This window comes from Xyrauchen texanus, chromosome 31, assembly GCF_025860055.1.
Source record: "Xyrauchen texanus isolate HMW12.3.18 chromosome 31, RBS_HiC_50CHRs, whole genome shotgun sequence".
Classification (NCBI taxonomy): Eukaryota; Metazoa; Chordata; class Actinopteri; order Cypriniformes; family Catostomidae; genus Xyrauchen; species Xyrauchen texanus.
Window position 1 is genome coordinate 722,952 of NC_068306.1, and position 17,944 is coordinate 740,895.

Below are 17,944 nucleotides of genomic sequence, written 5' to 3' on the forward strand. Positions count from 1 at the left end.
GCTGAGACAATAAAGAATGGTGAGTAAAAAAAAATAAAAAAATTGGTTGCTTGATGATGGAATTTATTTTATTTTATTGATTGAAATTCCTTTTTACAGATAAAAAATATCCAGCATATATAATGCAACAAGTGAGAAATGCAGAACAGAAACAAGGTAAGGCATTTTTTTAACCATAATAACATTTAAAATGATCATGGGGATTTTTTTATTATTTTTTACACGACATGAGTTTCATTAGATGCAAGTTGCAACATACCACTCTAGACCAGACATATTTATATCCCTTCCATTTACTGAATAAGCAATTTTAAGTAATGAGCACTGTTCAACTTCGGTGATTCTCCTCATCATAACCATCTTCGTGTAAAAACAGTGGTATTTCAATTGCATCCACTTCGTCTGCGATAAAGAACGCGAACGCGATCTCTTCCATTGCTGACGTTTGCAGTCCACAACACAGCGAGATTCAGGAAGTAACAGGTGTTGTGCCGAAATGACGTAATGCGCGTGCACGCGAGGGGCACTCCGATTCTGGCAGGGACTCAAATTTCGGCACAACACCGGCACTTTTTTCACTCCTCCCCTCACTGCAGCCGCCTACTCTCACCTACATTTCAGACGAGGCAAGGCGCATCTCAAACAAGCCTATTGTTCCAATTTATAATATAGTTATTGTCCATTTATATTATAGAACTGGATTACTGATGACATCATAACAGTGAAGCCACTGTCCCACAATATTGCTATATCCAAACATTGATTTAATAGGAAATCACCTCATTTTAGTGAGTAAACATTGCTCATATAATCACTGATTTTATATCTGCATGCACATCCCTTCAACTCAAACGTCCTACACGTTAAATTATATAAAGTCGTGAAATTTTCCTGTTTCTTGAAAGCCTGAACGACCCTAAAAAAAATCTAGTTCTAGCAAACAAGATGCAAACTTGCCACAAATCTTCCACTCATTATTTCCACATGCAAATGAGCTTGTGATACGCTGCAAATGTTTGCCAGATGTTTGCAGCTCTTCACCGGTAGTGGTGAACCTGCAGCTCACCTTTGGCAACAATTTACAATTTGACACATGATTGCCAAAATGCTCATTTGCATGTGAAAATGATCATTGGTTTTAAAAGATGCATTTTTAAAGTTCACACTGTACAAGACAAATACTGTGTAATTATTGCTAGTAATTTGCCTGTTTCAGTCATCTTTTCTTTCTTTTTTGTGTTTTGTGTAAAAGATTAATGTAATTTGAATTTCTTTTCATCATCGATGTAATTTATATAGTAGGAAAGTATCTGATCCATTACTCACAGTAGATAAAGCACAATCTAAGAATGTGAACCACCAATAAAAAACAACAAGAAGAAGATCTGAAAGTTTGAGTGCTCAGTTCGGCATGTGGCTCAACTTGTTTAACTTCATTTGTGATATTTGTATTTATTTTGATGTATATTTTCTCTGCATGTTGTTTTTATCTCTTTGTTATTTTAATGACTGTAAAAGAAGCTCATTATAATCTGATGTAGTTTGTTTTGTTACTGGTCTTATGCAAGAGTCATAATGTCTCAGCTTCGTAAGTGTCATAAGCAGAGTGCGAATTACCCCATCATAATTGGGGGATACTGCTCCTTCCAGCCAGGTTTCTTAAGCAACCAAATTGGTCCGGTTGCTAGGGAGGGTACAGCCACATGGGGTAATCTCCTCGTGGTCACGATTAGTGGTTCTCACTCTTTTGGGGCGAGTGGTAAATTGTGCATGGATCGCGGAGAATAGCATGAGCCTCCACATGCTGTGAGTCTCCGTGGTGTCATGCGCCTCACGGATTGAGGTGAGTAGCCTCGCCACCACGAGGACCTACTAAGTAGTGGGAACTGGGTATTCCAAATTGGTAGAAAAGGGATAAAAAAAGTTATATAATAGGTGTGGGTGAGAGACAGATCAACATTTAAGTCCTTTTTTACTATAAATCTCCACTTTCACTTTTTTCTTCTTTTGTTTTTGCCGATTCAAATTCTTCATGCATAATGACACCTACTGGCCAGGGAGGATATTTATAGTAAAAAGCAACTGCAATATTGATCTGTTTCTCACGTACACCTTTCATATCGTATGGATTACTATTATGCTACCTTTTTTGCTTTATTGAGCTTCAACTTTTTGGTACCAATTCATTTGCATTGTATGGACCTACAGAGCTGTGCATGTACATGACTTTCATCTGTTGAGCTCAAATGAAGATTTTCCTTCAAAGTGAGTGAGTAAATGATGTGAGAATTGTAATTTTTGGGTGAACTATTCCTTTAAGCACATTTATATTTGCTCAGTCAACACATGGAGGTTATTCTTTACATGTTCTGTTTTAATATGGACAATGACCGAGGGTCTTATTCATGGTAACATTGTTATGAGTTTACCTCAATATGCCAGCCCTTACATTCCAACTGTTTTGTTATGTGCGCTTTGAGCATAAAAAAGGTCAAGAGAAATTTTTTTGAGTGGAAACATACCTGAAGAGAGAAACCACAACATAGTTCTCCACAATCAGATGATGCAAGCAGAAATATGGGCGATGACTCGTTTTGTTGTTGGGTGAGCAAAGTAAACTGTTGTTGTTTCCAGTAAGATGTGTCACTAAAGGTTAAAAGCAGGGCATGTCAACAAGGCCGACGTGTAACCATATGTAGTCAATACATTTTATAGTGGTTTATAGTGAAACCGGTAATCGTCCCATCCCTACAGGTAAGTAGCCGGTAATTCAATGTATGAAGACGTGACATGAGCTATGAAAGAACAAAACACGTTAATAAATGAAGGTTGTAAAATCAACAAGCTAGACGTCAGCTAGCAACTTACAATTATCCATGCACGTCAGCAGCAAACCGTTCTCTATCTCCATTGCTTCTAGCTGCCACGGTGGTTAAAAATGGTACAGTCCACTATAGGGGTGTCTGAAATCGCTTTACATTAAAATGTTCCTACAGTGAAAATAGGAGTTGACTTATATTGTAACCGGAAATATATTTTTTCACAATATCAGAAAAATTATCTGACCCCCCCAAAACTGATATTTCTGTCCCTTTGGGGGGTACTGGGTCTTCATTGGGGGGTATAGTACCCCCCAGTACCCCCTGTAATTCGAACTATGGTCATAAGTGTTTTGTTGTTGGCTGTAAAAGTGAACATAAGAGTCTTCATGCACTCCCGGCATCAGAGCCACTGAAGATGCGGTGGACAAGAGGGGCTGGTAATCTGGCATACCGGGCATTTTCCCGGTGGGCCAACGCACTTTGGGGCCGATCAGGGGTAGACTGGCCATCGGGCAGAATGGGCTGCGATAAGCTAAAATGAGCCAACGCGTTATACAGAACGGACCACAAAACGGCGCCGTGATATGCAGAAAAGGACAGCGAACACTCCCCCGCTCAACTTTTGGGCCAGTTGATATGTAAAATCTCGGGCCGATTTCTCTTCCCAGTCCAGCCCTGCCTGCACTCCGGTATTCACGCTGTCAATCATATAGGTTCTGATTTGTTGTTTCTGTAGTAACCGAAGCATGAGCTGTAAAAGGGTGCGGGGAGCAGCAGCTCATTTGCATTTAAAGAGACACACACGGAATCCACGTGTTTTTGATTCCACCCAAAAAGATGCATTTATAACATGGTATTATAAATTATCCGTGGGGTATTTTGAGCTGAAACCTCAAAGACACATTCTGGAAACACCTGAGACTTATATTAAATCTTGTAAAAAGGGGCATAATAGGTCTCCTAAAAGTTTTTTGTTATCAATTTTTTATTTTATTTTATCATTGATGATGTTAGGATATTGTTTAACATACAAGATGACGAAGACAATCAAACAGCCATTACAAAGGTAGATAAAAATCAAAATCAACAGTTAAAATTTTGATATGTAAAAATAAGTAATTAAATACAAATAATAATGGATAAATAACAAATAAAAAGAACTGGTCAGTTACACAAGAGTAAATGACAAAGATGCATCAAGTAATATTTGAGACATAATATGCTTCAGAATATATGCAAGTCTATATATGTACAGCAGATTATATAAAAGAAATACATCCATACAAAATTCTTGACATTGAGACCTGTGGAATAGCACTGAAAGAAGTCTACGACATTTAGAGAAGAAGCGAATAGAACCAGAACCATAATTATAACTATATAAAAATAATAAAATATAAAAAAATAAAAAAAAGATAAACAAAAAATAAAATGGACAATTCGAGATACACCACATCTATAAATGTGAGAACCCAATATTGTTTATTAAGAGAATGTGGAGGTTTCCATCTCATTGCTACTAGTTTCTTGGCAGCTGTCAAACCAGCTAAAAACACTCGTTTCTGAATTTTGTTAAGGTGGACATCAGAGAGATCATTTAAAATAAAAACAGATGGGGACAAAGGGACCGCAACATTTAATAAAGTGGACAAATTTGTTTTAACCATAATCCAAAAGTTAGCAACCCCTGGGCATTCCCAAATCAAGTGAAAGAAAGTGCCAATTTCCCCTGTATGGCAGAGGGTACAATATGGATCAGGTTTAAGCTTCATACTATAGAGTTTACATGGAGTCATATAAATCCTATGTATAAAATTAAGATGGATTTGTTGATGATCCGGATTCCTAGAAGCACGTATTACCATAACCCAGACACTGTCCCAATCAAAACTGGGGGAAAGGTTCGGAATATCTGTCCGCCAAGAGGAGTCTATTGTCAGAGGAGGATATATTTTTTCCAGAAAAAAAACATATAATTTAGAAACGAAACCTCTTGTTCCCTGTGTCTCACCTAACACTTTCAGCAAAGGGTGGTCTTTGAGAGGAGCCATCCAAGGGACTCCATAGGCCTTCATGGCTGCCCTCAACTGCAAGTAAAAGAAAAAGGTGGAGCTCTGCAAGTTGAACTGAATATAAAGTTCCTCAAAGGAGTGGAGGCCCTTGTCACCCAAGGAGTGAATCCCTTTATCGTACCACTGTCGACACTGACCAAACTTAATAGGGTGCTTATCAATGCGCAAACCCTCATTATTAAAGATAGGAGAGTAGGGATTCCAATTAGAGCGGATATCACAAACTTTTTCTGCTGCTCTCCAAGTCGACAGAACATGCGACACCAAAGGACCAAAACGGAGTTTACACTTATTTAAAGGGATATTAGCGAATAAAACTTCATCTAACTTCAGAGGAAGAACCATATTTACCTCCAGGGGACGCCAAGAAACGTCAATTTTATCATCATACCAACTAAACAGGGGACGTAGTGTAAAAGCCCAGTGATACAACTTAAAATTGGGAAGTGAAAGTCCACCAGCGAGTCTATCTCGTTGCATCGTGGAAAGTTTTAGACGTGGCCGTTTGCCATTCCAGACAAATTTGGTAATTATGCTCTGCAGCCTGTCCCAAAAATGAGCATGTGGAGGCAAGGGCAGCATAGAACTCACAAAATTAATTCGAGGAAGCACATTCATTTTGATAATTGATACACGTGATCTGAGAGAATTTGGGAGTGATGACCAATTATCCAGGTTACATGAAATTTTTGATAGGATACCCTCATAGTTAGTCTTAACTATATACTGCAATGAAGCACCAATCATAATACCCAAATATTTAAATTGTTTGACCACTGGTATACCTGAGGGTAGTGCTGTATTTCTCATTGCTTCGTTCAGTGGAAGAAGTGCTGACTTTGTCCAATTTATTTTATATCCGGAAATCTTACCGAAGCTGCCAAAGATAGTTAAAATATTAGGTATGGACTGTAACGGATTACCTAAATAAAGAAGGACATCATCTGCATACAACGAAATATGATGATTGGTTCCATATATTGTGATTGGGGTGATAGATTTATCTGTGCGTACTGTCTGCGCCAGTGGCTCGAGTGAAAGTGCAAAAAGAAATGGACCGTTTAATTTAATTCCTAGCTCACACATACTGTTTCCTTTACAGATGATGGTAATGTACACAACACTTTAACCCAAGCAGTGTACATTTATCATACCAAATTCGCTACATATATTAGCGTGAGAATCTGGGCCCTTTAACTGATTACTGTTTATTTGTGCAGTGGAGAGCGCTGACGTTCATATGCATCGATGAAACTGTTTTCATTAGTGTTGACCCAGATCACAAATCAATGGTGTTGGTTGCTATGGAGATGAAAGGTCATGGGAAGTCCTAAAGAGACTCTTCCGGGGCAACTAACCACACATGCGCAACCTGCCGACGACATATCGTCAACACAGCACTGCTAACCTAAACAGTTAGCGAACTTTCATTGAAACCCCTAAAAACGCTACAGCAGTCACCTCCTCTATGTCGATGCATTAGTTTTAATTATGTTAATTTATTAGCCAAAATATTTGGAAATATGTGAAGAGGAAAAAAAGTTTCAGTAACAACGCACATACGCAATGTACTGATCATGCAATTTTGTTATTATTGAAACACAACATTTTTCAAATTTTTATATTTTTTTAATTATAACATAAAAGGATGGCAATATAATTTTATAAGGTTAGAATAGAAAAAAATTGCCCTTGTAAAAGGAAATCAAATAAAGTTGATTTCTGACAACTCAGGAATTGAGAAAAGTGACTTGGTCTTGGAAAATATCTCTTTAAGCGAATGGTCGTACAGATGTAGGTACATTTGCACCAGCTTGCTAATAACTCTGCACATCAACATGTTCATGTCGACTGATTTTGACTCACTGAACAACATAAAAGGTTGTTCCTAAAGTTCACCCCAGTGAGCCGTTACAAACCATCGTAACGAACACAAAAACACCTTTTTGGCCAGATTTTCTTCTAAATTATGTCCCACCCATTCATTATTTAATTTTGAAGGAAGTATTTCGAGGGCTTTAGGGGGGAATTCCCTCCCCATTTTCAGAAATGAATTTCAGGCCCTGAGTGGTAAGGTTTCTCTCCAGTATGAATTCTCTCATGTGATTTCAGGTTTGCTGACTGAGTGAAACTCTTTTCACAATGTGAGCACTTGTATGGTTTCTCTCCAGTATGAATTCTCTCATGTGATTTCAGGTTTGCTGACCGAGTGAAACTCTTTCCACAGTGTGAACACTTGTATGGTCTCTCTCCAGTATGAATTCTTTGGTGCAGTTTCAAGCTGTTGGCTGTAATAAAGAACTTCCCACATTTAAAGCACATATGAGCCGCCACACCGGTATGTATTTTCTGGTGCTCTTTAAAATAGAACAGGCGTGCAAAACTCTTTCCACAAAATGAACACTTGTAACGCTTCTCATTTGTGTGAGTTTTCAGATGTGTTTTTAGGTACTGTGTCAGAGCGAATGTTTTACCACACTTATCACATTCAAATGACTTTTCTTCAGAGTGGCAAAAGAGATGATTCTTGAGACTGGTTGCATATGCAAAACCTTTTCCACACTGATGGCACGTGTAAGGTGTCTCTCCAGTATGAACTCTCATGTGTATATTAAAATGGCTTTTACATGGGAAACATGTTCCACACTGAGAGCAGGTGAAAGAATTCTTGGCTGATCTTCGAGGATTTTTAGGTGAGAAATTGTCTTCTGTCTTTGAGCCACTTAAATATTTTTTTCCAGTTATGAAATCATGTTGTTGTTCCTCCTCTAATTCCTGCAGCTCTTCACATTCTTCTCTCACTTCCATCAGCTCTACAATAAACACAATTAGTTTTAATTAGTTAAATGTTTTACACCTTTAATTGCAGAACGCAACAAATGTCCAGTATACATTTGTGATTTTTGTTTGGTTTACTCATACAGGGTTCCTTCAGGTTTTCTAAAGATAAAGACTTTTTTTTAAACCAACTATAGAATATTTTGGATATAATTGAAGGGAACACAATATGCAAATATTTTCTCCAAATGTAAATGGCTAGGGAGCAAAAGAACGGTCAAAATTAGAGATGCACCGATCGACCGGCCAGGGACCGGAATTAGCCGATTTTCCACATGCTCGGCCCGGACCGGTGACCGGCCGGTCAGATTCACGTCTTTCCGATTCCAAGCCGGTCAATAACGGCAATAACGTCACAGCCGCAAGTAAACATGTCATTGGCGTGGAAGATAGGGGTGGCGGGAAAAATCGATTCTTAAATGCGTCACGATTCTGAATCGATTCACAAACGTCAAGCATCGATTTTATGAATGTTTCTTGCTAACGTAATGTTGACAGAACGCAAAAGACCCACCTCGTAAGTGTGCAACTACAGCGCCCGGACAGTCTTTTGGCATGCACTTAACACGAGACACAGATTGCTAAACAGGAAATTCGACCGGCACCCTCGGGATTAAAAGCAAGTGTATGGAAGCACTTTGGACTTTATGAAGACGAAGGGAAACGTGAGTTAGATAAGAGACACATTGTACGCAAGTTGTGTCAAACTAAAATAAAATATTTTGGAAACACGACAAACATGAAAACCCATATTACACGTTTCCACCCGGAGGGAGAAAATAAACTGCCGGTTGTAGCTGCGAACCAGACGACAATCGAGCAAGCGATGTCAAAGCTTTCACCCAGCTCCGAAAATGCTAAGAGAAATACAAATTCGATTTTAATATTTATTGCCAAGGATTTGCGTCCTTAATCGGTTGTTGAAAACCAGGGCTTTCGGGGTATGTTGCGCACGTTGGAGCCGAGATACAACATCCCATCTCGTAGATACTACACTGGCACAGCGATCCCCACACTTATGTATTATATTTATGTATTCCTGGCACTAGTGTCTCTGCAGAAAGAGTTTGTTTCTACAGCAGGAGATATAGTCACCGCACAGCGGAGCACACTTGCATCTGAACATGTTGACCAGCTCCTGTTCTTGCACAAGAACTTGCACATCACTAGCTAAACACATTTGCACCGTCTCTTTCTGAAATAACAAAACGGGAGAGTCCCGGGAAAAACGGGAGTGTTGACAATACAAGCCGTTCCCGAAGCAGTGCTCAGTTTTACAACTGATATTTGGACATCTAACATAAGTTGAGCATATTGGACACTTCAGTTTTTCAGATCTTTGGAATTGTTTTGTTAGACGAGTAATAAAGAGAAAAAGGTCCATTTATAAAAATAGTGGAAAATGACATCTGTTATATAAAGCAACTTATTTGCAGTTAATTGTTATTTCTACCTCTTTCCAGTCACAGAGCACTTTATTTTGAGAGTTGTTTAAGTGAGAGAAGATCCTGTAACTTAGTGCAGTTTGGGGGAAATTGTAATGTTTAATAACTTATTTTATTATGAAAATAATATTTAGCATTGAAGAAAGGTAGAATTAGTATCGGCAGGTCACACTTGCAAAAAATCGGAAATCGAAATCGGCCAAGAAAATTGCAATCGGTGCATCTCTAGTCAAAATTTTTGCAACATTTCAAAGTTTAAAAATGTAACTTTCCACAGGTCTCCATTACTTTTGAACTCGTATTATAAAGTATATCAAGGCTTGAATACATCTGATCCAACGGACCGATAAACAAAACAATATTCCCATAAAAACCATGAACATACCTGATGGATATATTGACAGAAAAACACAGAATTGTTGATATTTTGCACATTTATTAAAAAAGATAAACTGAAATATCACATGGTCCCAAGTATTCAGACCCTTTGCTGTGACACTCATATTTAACTCAAGGATGATCAGAAGAAATGGACAGCACCTGAGATGGTTCTACACCTTCAATTGAGTCCAGCTGTGTTTGATTATACTGATTGGACTTGATTAGGAAAGCCACACATCTGTCTATATAAGACCTTACAGCTCACAGTGCATGTCAGAGCAAATGAGATTCATGAGGTCAAAAGGAACTGCCTGAAGAGCTCAGAGACAGAATTGTGGCAAGGCACAGATCTGGCCAAGGTTACAAAAAAATTTCTGCTGCCCTTAAGGTTCAAAAGAGCACAGTGGCCTCCATAATCCTTAAATGGAAGACGTTTGGGATGACCAGAACCCTTCCTAGAGCTGGCCATCCGGCCAAACTGAGCTATCGGGGGAGAAGAGCCTTGGTGAGAGAGGTAAAGAAGAACCCAAAGATCACTGTGGCTGAGCTCCAGAGATGCAGTCGGGAGATGGGAGAAAGTTGTAGTAAGTCAACCATCACTGCAGCCATCCACCAGTCGGGGCTTTATGGCAGAGTGGCCCGACGGAAGCCTCTCCTCAGTGCAAGACACATGAAAGCCCACATGGAGTTTCCATAAAACACCTAAAGGACTCCAAGATGGTGATAAATAAGATTCTCTGGTCTGATGAGACCAAGATGAAACTTTTTGGCCTTAATTCTAAGCGGTATATGTGGAGAAAACCAGGCACTGCTCATCACCTGTGCAATACAGTCTCAACAGTGAAGCATGGTGGTGGCAGCATCATGCTGTGGGGGTGTTTTTCAGCTGCAGGGACAGGACGACTGGTTGCAATCGAGGGAAAGATGAATGCGGCCAAGTACAGGGATATCCTGGACGAAAACCTTCTCCAGAGTGCTCTGGACCTCAGACTGGGCCGAAGGTTCACCTTCCAACAAGACAATGACCCTAAGCACACTGCTAAAATAACGAAGGAGTGGCTTCACAACAACTCCGTGACTGTTCTTGAATGGCCCAGCCAGAGCCCTGACTTAAACCCAATTGAGCATCTCTGGAGAGACCTGAAAATGGCTGTCCACCAACGTTTACCATCCAACCTGACAGAACTGGAAAGGATCTGCAAGGAGGAATGGCAGAGGATACCCAAATCCAGATGTGAAAAACTTGTTGCATCTTTCCCAAAAAGACTCATGGCTGTATTAGATCAAAAGGGTGCTTCTACTAAATACTGAACAAAATGTCTGAATACTTAGGACCATGTGATATTTCAGTTTTTCTTTTTCAATAAATGTGCAAAAATGTCAACAATTCTGTGTTTTTCTGTCAATATGGGGTGCTGTGTGTACAATAATGAGGAAAAAAAAATTAACTTAAATGATTTTAGCAAATGGCTGCAATATAACAAAGAGTGAAAAATTTAAGGAGGTCTGAATACTTTCCGTACCCACTGTAAATAACGTAGATAGTTGCATGTATAAACTAGGATATGATTTATGATTCCTGAGGTAATTTTAGTATGATTGCTTCTCTCATATAGCGGCAAAACACAGATAGGATGACGTCAGCAAATTTGACAGATTAAAAAAATATAATTACGTGGCTTCTCTCTGCTTTCAATGCAGAAGTAATGAAAAAGCAAAAAATGATGGACAAAAATAACCACGCCTCAAATTTTAAATTGCATTTAATTCCTGTGTCAGAAAGTGTATTTACTCTGTCTGGAACGTGCATTCTGCACAATGCAATGCGGTGATGTTTTGCATGAGCTTGACATAAACAACACATGAAAATGTGTTACAGTTGACAACATTCTTACCTGTATATCAATGGATGCGCTAAATCCCAGAACAGTTCACAAACATCCTGACCAATAAGGGGACAGTTTGCTTACATATTACTTTTATTGACACAGTTTTGGTCCATTTTGAAATGTTGCCTTGTGAATGCGAACTGAAGAAAATACAAATGTATCATTGTAACAATTTTAGCTCCTGTTTTGTAACAAACCAAATGAGCAAAATGTCTGAAAACGCCCTATAAAAGTTATATATGCATAATATTTTTTCTGTTATTTTTGTATACATTCTGAAAGGGATGTAAAAACTTCTAAAACAAAACTGCAAACTTCTGCACTTAACTGTATAAGCTATGTAGTTTATGAAAATGTATATTTATTATAACTTTTTTTTTTTTTCATAATTTATCCACAATTTTATTTCCAGATTTTGCCATACGTGCTGTGACGTTATTGCCTGCGCCGCTGGCAAAAAAACGGACCACTTGGAATCGGAAAGACGTGAGGCTGACCGGCCGGTCATCGGTCCGGCAGAGCATGCGGAAAATCGTCTAATTCCGGTCCCTGGCCGGTCGATCGGTGCATCTCTAGTAATTATGTGATTCTAAAATCAGCAAAAAAGAAACATCCTCTCAATTTCAACTGCTTTTATTTTCAGGAAACTTAATGTGTAAATATTTGTATGAACATAAAATTATTCACCAACAGTCAGTATCTGGTGTGGCCACCAGCTGCATTAAGTACTGCAGTGCATCTCCTCCTCGTGGACTGCACCAGATTTGACAGTTCTTACTGTGAGGTGTTACCCCACTCTTCCACCAAGGCACTTGCAAGTTCCAGGACATTTCTGGGGGGAATTGCCCTAGTCCTCACACTCCGATCCAACAGGTCCCAGACGTGCTCAATGTGATTGAGATCCGGGCTCTTTGCTGGCCATGGCTGAACACTGACAGTCCTGTCTTGCAGGAAATCATGCACAGAATGAGCAGAATGGCTGGTGGCATTGTCATGCAGGAGGGACATGTCAGGATGATCCTACTGGAAGGGTACCCCATGAGGGAGGAGGATATTTTCCCTGTAACACACAGCATTGAGATTGCCTGCAATGACAACAAGCTCAGTCCGATGATGCTCTGACACACCACCCAAGACCATGATGGACCCTCCACCTCCAAACTGATCCCGATCCACAGTAGAGGCCTCGGTATAACCCTCATTCCTTTGACGATAAACGTGAGTCTGACCATCACCCCTGGTGAGACAAAACCGTGACTCGTCAGTGAAGAGCACTTTTTGCCAGTCCTGTCTGGTCCAGCGAAAGTGAGTTTGTGCCCAGAGGCGACGTTGTTGCCAGTGATGTCTGGTCAGGACCTGCCTTACAACAGGCCTACAAGCCCTCAGTCCAGCCTCTCTCAGCCTATTGCAGACAGTCTGAGCACTGATGGAGGGATTGCGTGTTCCTGGTGTAACTCGGGCAATTGTTTTTGCCATCCTGTACCTGTCCCGCAGGTGTGATATTCAGATGTACCGATCCTGTGCAGGTGTTGTTACACGTGGTCTGCCACTGCGAGGACGATCAGCTGTCCTTCCTGTAGTACTGTCTAAGGTGTCTCACACTGCGGGTATTGCAATTTATTGCCTTGGCCACATCTGCAGTCCTCATGCCTCCATGCAGTATGCCTAAGGCAGTTTCACGCAGATGAGCAGGGACCCTGGAGATCTTTCCGTTGGTCAGTAGAAAGGTCTCTTTAGTGTCCTAAGTTTTTATAACTGTGACTACCATCTGTAAGCTGTTAGTGTCTTAACGACCGTTCCACAGATGCATGTTCATTCATTGTTTATGGTTCATTGAATAAGCATGGAAAACATTGTTTAAACCCTTTACAATAAAGATCTATACATTTATTTGGATTTTTACAAAATTATCTTTAAATTACATTCTCCTGAAAATGGGACATTTCTTTTTTGCTAAGTTTACTAGTTTTTTTTGGACCTGAAGAATGTGACTGTGGTACAAGCAGAGGAATTGACTTTGGCCTCAGGGTGTGCATTATTTTCAGTAATTTAATGGGCTGGAGTCAATTATTCCTCACTTAAATCACAGTTTTTCACTAGATAATTTTAATACATTAGTACTTTTAAACCTATTAAAATTATCCAGCCAAGTGTGCACAGTGAGTGGTCCTTAACAGACTATGTTTATATTCATACTTCAACAAAATAGGCATTTTGACCAAATCTTTAAGTAAATAATTTCACAGTTTAGGCACATATCCATATTACCAATAGCGCTCTCAGAGCACACACAAATAAAGAACACACACAGAAGCTGCCTGTCAGTCAAACAGCACACAAGCACAGAAATAAAAAGTGATCTGTAAAGGTGCACGCAGCGATTCTTGTGAAACAATGTTGATATTAGAACTCAACTGCCAAAACAAACACACCCCTCCCTTCAGTGCTCCTTTGGAAGCCCCCCCCCCCCCAAATTCATGCATGCGAGACGTTTTACACACACCAGCTCCAGACACTCACATCTCTCCTGCTACTAAATCTAACATCACAACAACAGTATATATGGGTTCTGTGAAACAAAGAAAAATTTATCTAACCCAACTATCGAGAAGAAAAAGAGCACCTTCTGCATCCGTGCATCAAGCCTTTTACTCTCGGAGGTCTCTCCACTGCTGAAAAGCCTCGCCAATGTTGATGTGGCGATGTGACATTTTAGGCACCGACCGAATTGCCTCTAAACAATCGAGTATCGAAAAATTACTTGTCGTTCGGTACAAAATTTCGATACCTAAGGGGTTCATCTCATCAACGTCAACGATAAGCATGTAGCAAGCTAGATGTGCCCAAATCTAAAAGTGCTGGTGACTGGCTGTGTTTAGGCATCAAGGAAAAACACTAGTTTAAGCCGTGCTGTGAACTTTTTCTTCGTCGTCGAAGCAGAGACCAGGAGACGTTGGGATATCTTTTAAGCAGAAATTACTCTTTATTGAGAACTCGCTGTTGCATCGCTGTAGTCATCCAAGTCTGACTCTATAACTCAGTACGATAGGGTTTTATACCTTTCAAGGGTGAGGGGACTTGATTATACATAGAGGTGGAGACACTCTGAAACAAAGCATGTAAATGAGGTACAGGAGTCACCTCGTTAAAGGAAATTCCCCAGCCCTGATCTCATCAGCATAACTGTGATTCGCAACTAATCTAATCAGCCGGACTATTTAACGACTGGGTCAGGGGCTCCAAGAGTCATTTAAAGACAAAAGGTGATAGTCTCAGCAATCCGACTAATTTAACTTACAATAGTGAGATCAGGACAGGCAGGAATCTCCTGCTGGAAAGCCTGACAGGCAGGTCTATGACATTCATTTATACCTCAAATAGTAAATTCAATCTACTAAACTTTCTCAGTTTATAAACTAATGTATTGGAACCTAAATTAAACATTTAATAAATTTGTAATACAACAGCCGGTTACGTCAAGAGACGTGGTTCACACGTGAGGCTTTAGTGTGTATGTGTCTCAAACCCCATACATGTGAAAGATGTGGAAAAGACAAAGTGTGGCTAAATTTCATCAGGCTCGATGCCAACAGCATGTGATGCAATATTTGCGACAAGATAATTGCTGCCAAGACCGGCAACACGACAAATCTGATGAAGCACTTGACAGTACATGGAATAAACTTAAGAGCAGAAAGTTGCTCCATCTTCAACTGCAAGAAGACCGAGCCGGTGCAGTCATCCTCTCATCGTCCTCATGCCACATAGCTTCCTTCAACATGCTAGATGCTATTCATAAAGACGATAATGAGCTTATTTTACAGCCATTAAAAAACAAAGACATTAAAAACAACATTCACAGAAAAATAAACATCAAACTAAATAAAATTATCACAAATGTCAAACACAAAACTTCCGGTGAATTTCCGCCTCCTGCTGGACTGGAGTGTTTAAAATACCAACATCTGATTAATCAGTCCTGCTGTTGATCAACTTAAAAATAATATTTTGTTGCATTATACAAGTAAATCTGAAGTGATCAGACTTCTATTTCTATTGAAATTTCTTTTAGATTTTTTTTGTGCTTATATTCAGAAAATGTTAATCATAAAATGTCTAAACTTTTGGCATGTCAGCAGTCACTACTTGTGTCAATTATATCTACAACCTGCGTCAGAAACAATTTTGATAAAAGCAGCAGTACTCAGTACCAGCACTTCTATATTTTACAGAGTACTGGCAGTTAATCTTGTGTACCGCCACGATGTAATGTCTTTATTTAATTTAAGTTAGAGATTAGATGACTTTCATCTGACCTTCTGAATTATTTTGCTAAAATGTCCGAGCACTTTCTGCAAAAAAAAGTCAGCGGTGAATTTAACAACACTCAACACGTGCACCAGCATCGGCAGTCCGTGGTCCAGTTCTGGAGGAGCGTGCATGTTTAAGCTTTTCTGGCAATAGTTAATTTACACTCTTCTCCAAAACATAAACCAGCAACTTTTGGGTGAGCGCATTTTATCTCGTCTTATTCAATCAAATGTACTGTATTTATGCATTTTACATTACATTTATGCATTTGGCAGACGGTTTTATCCAAAGCGACTTACAGTGCAGTCATTACAGGGACAATCCCCCCGGAGCAACCTAGAGTTAAGTGCCTTGCTCAAAGACACAATGGTGGTGGCTGTGGGGATCAAACCAGTGACTTTCTGATTACCAGTTATGTGCTTTAGACCACTACACCATCACCATGTTGGACATTTTTTAAAGAGTAAATTCTAGAGACTGTTGTGCATAAATATCCCAGGAGATCAGCAGTTACAGAAATACAAAAAAAATCATGCTACGCTCCAAATGACTGCGATCACATTTGCTCCCACAATCCTCCTGCTGATTTGCTTAACCCTTATTGTTGCAGCTGCTTGTAATCTGTACCACCTTCCCTTGATTAGTTTGCTTCCTAATTATTCCCCCTCTGCTGTCTCATTCCAGATTTATTGTCTGCTGCCTCATGATAGATGCTGTCTTGTGCTGTTTGCTTAGTCAGTCCTGACAGTTTTTGCTGTCTATTTTGATCTTTGTCTGTCTGTCTTTCGGCCTGCATTGTCTAGATTGACGGATTCTGTCCTTTCTCCGGCTCTATCATGGCTTCGTCTCCTGCCTCAGCCCCTTTGGTCCTGCTCGCCTAACTCTCATTGCCTTCCTAGATAATGACCTCAGCATGTCCCTTCAAGAACTCGCTCTTGATCTCTACCACTTGGTTTTTGGCTGCCTTTCAAACTACTAACGAGGAGGCTAAAGGCTACAGTGTGAGCACTTGTAAGGTTTCTCTCCTGTATGAATTCTCTCATGTGTTTTCAGGTTTACTGACTGAGTGAAACTCTTTCCACAGTGTGAGCACTTGTATGGTTTCTCTCCAGTATGAATTATTTCGTGCCGTTTCAAGTTACCGTTCTTTTAATTTCATTAGTCTAAAATAACATTCAAACTCAGTTCATGTATTTCTCAGTGGAAAACATTATTTTGTGCGTCCTCCAGTGTAGAAACATCAGAATGGTTGTCATTAAGGTCAGATAAATATGCAATGAAATAACCGTATCTTCTACGGTAAAAAAAATGCATCTACTCAGATGTCGTGCATCACACAAGTATAAACCTTGCTAACAAAGTCAAATTATTCCTGTGAAACACTGTTGATATTCAAACTCAACTGCCAAAACAAACACCCCCTCCCTTCAGTGCTCCTTTAGAAAGTTTGCCCCCCCCCCCAAATTCATGCAAGCGAGAAGGTTTTACGCTCACCAACTCCAGACACTCATGTCTACTGCTACTAAATCTAACATCACAACAACAGCATATATGGGTTCAGTGAAACAAAGCAAAATTTATGTTATCCACCTATCGAAAAAAAGAGCAACTTCTGCATCCGTCTTCAAGCCTTTTACTCTCTGAGGTCTCTCCACTGCTGAAAAGCCTCGCCGACGTTAACGCGGCTCCTAGCCCTCGACTTATCATAATCCTTCTTTTTTAGTTTATATTCATCTGACCTTTTTCTCTTGGTCTGTTTCTCGGCCACTTGTCCTCGGAGTTTAGAAAGTTTGCATCAGCCAGATCTGTCAACGCTCTTCTAATTCATTTCCCTCTCACTACCCCCACCCCCCCCCACCCCACCACCCCCATCCTGTGCACATGCAAGAACCACCCCCTGTTGCTGATTGGCTGTTTTTACAAAACTATCCCTTTTAACCTGTTAATGAGATCATCCAATGGTTGTCCTGTGATCGACACAAAGAAACGCCCGATTTATACAATCAAAACTGCATTTCATGATAATAATCCTTCAAACTGAATGTTACCCTCAGTCACCATTCACCTTTTTTCTAAACAATTAATGGAAATGGTCATCCATCTCAAAAGCATACCTGAAGGTATAAAATCATCATCATCACTCTGTTGTTCTTCTACTGTGGTTTCATCATCATCACTCTGTTGTT

At 39.8% G+C, this 17,944-nt stretch overlaps 1 protein-coding gene across 17 annotated transcripts in view; it reads right to left on the bottom strand.

The window, feature by feature from the left end:
- LOC127624957 (zinc finger protein 501-like) overlaps positions 1-17,944 on the bottom strand; it is a 256,003-nt gene that overhangs the window by 43,556 nt on the left and 194,503 nt on the right. Inside the window, exon 1 of one of the 17 annotated variants that reach the window (XM_052099939.1) lies at positions 6,967-7,559. The exons of the other annotated variants lie outside the window; for them this stretch is intronic. Within the exon in view, the coding sequence (XP_051955899.1) occupies positions 6,967-7,498 (532 nt within the window). The 5' untranslated portion in view covers positions 7,499-7,559. Of the gene's footprint in view, positions 1-6,966; positions 7,560-17,944 lie in introns of those variants that run through there. 17 annotated transcript variants of the gene reach the window in all.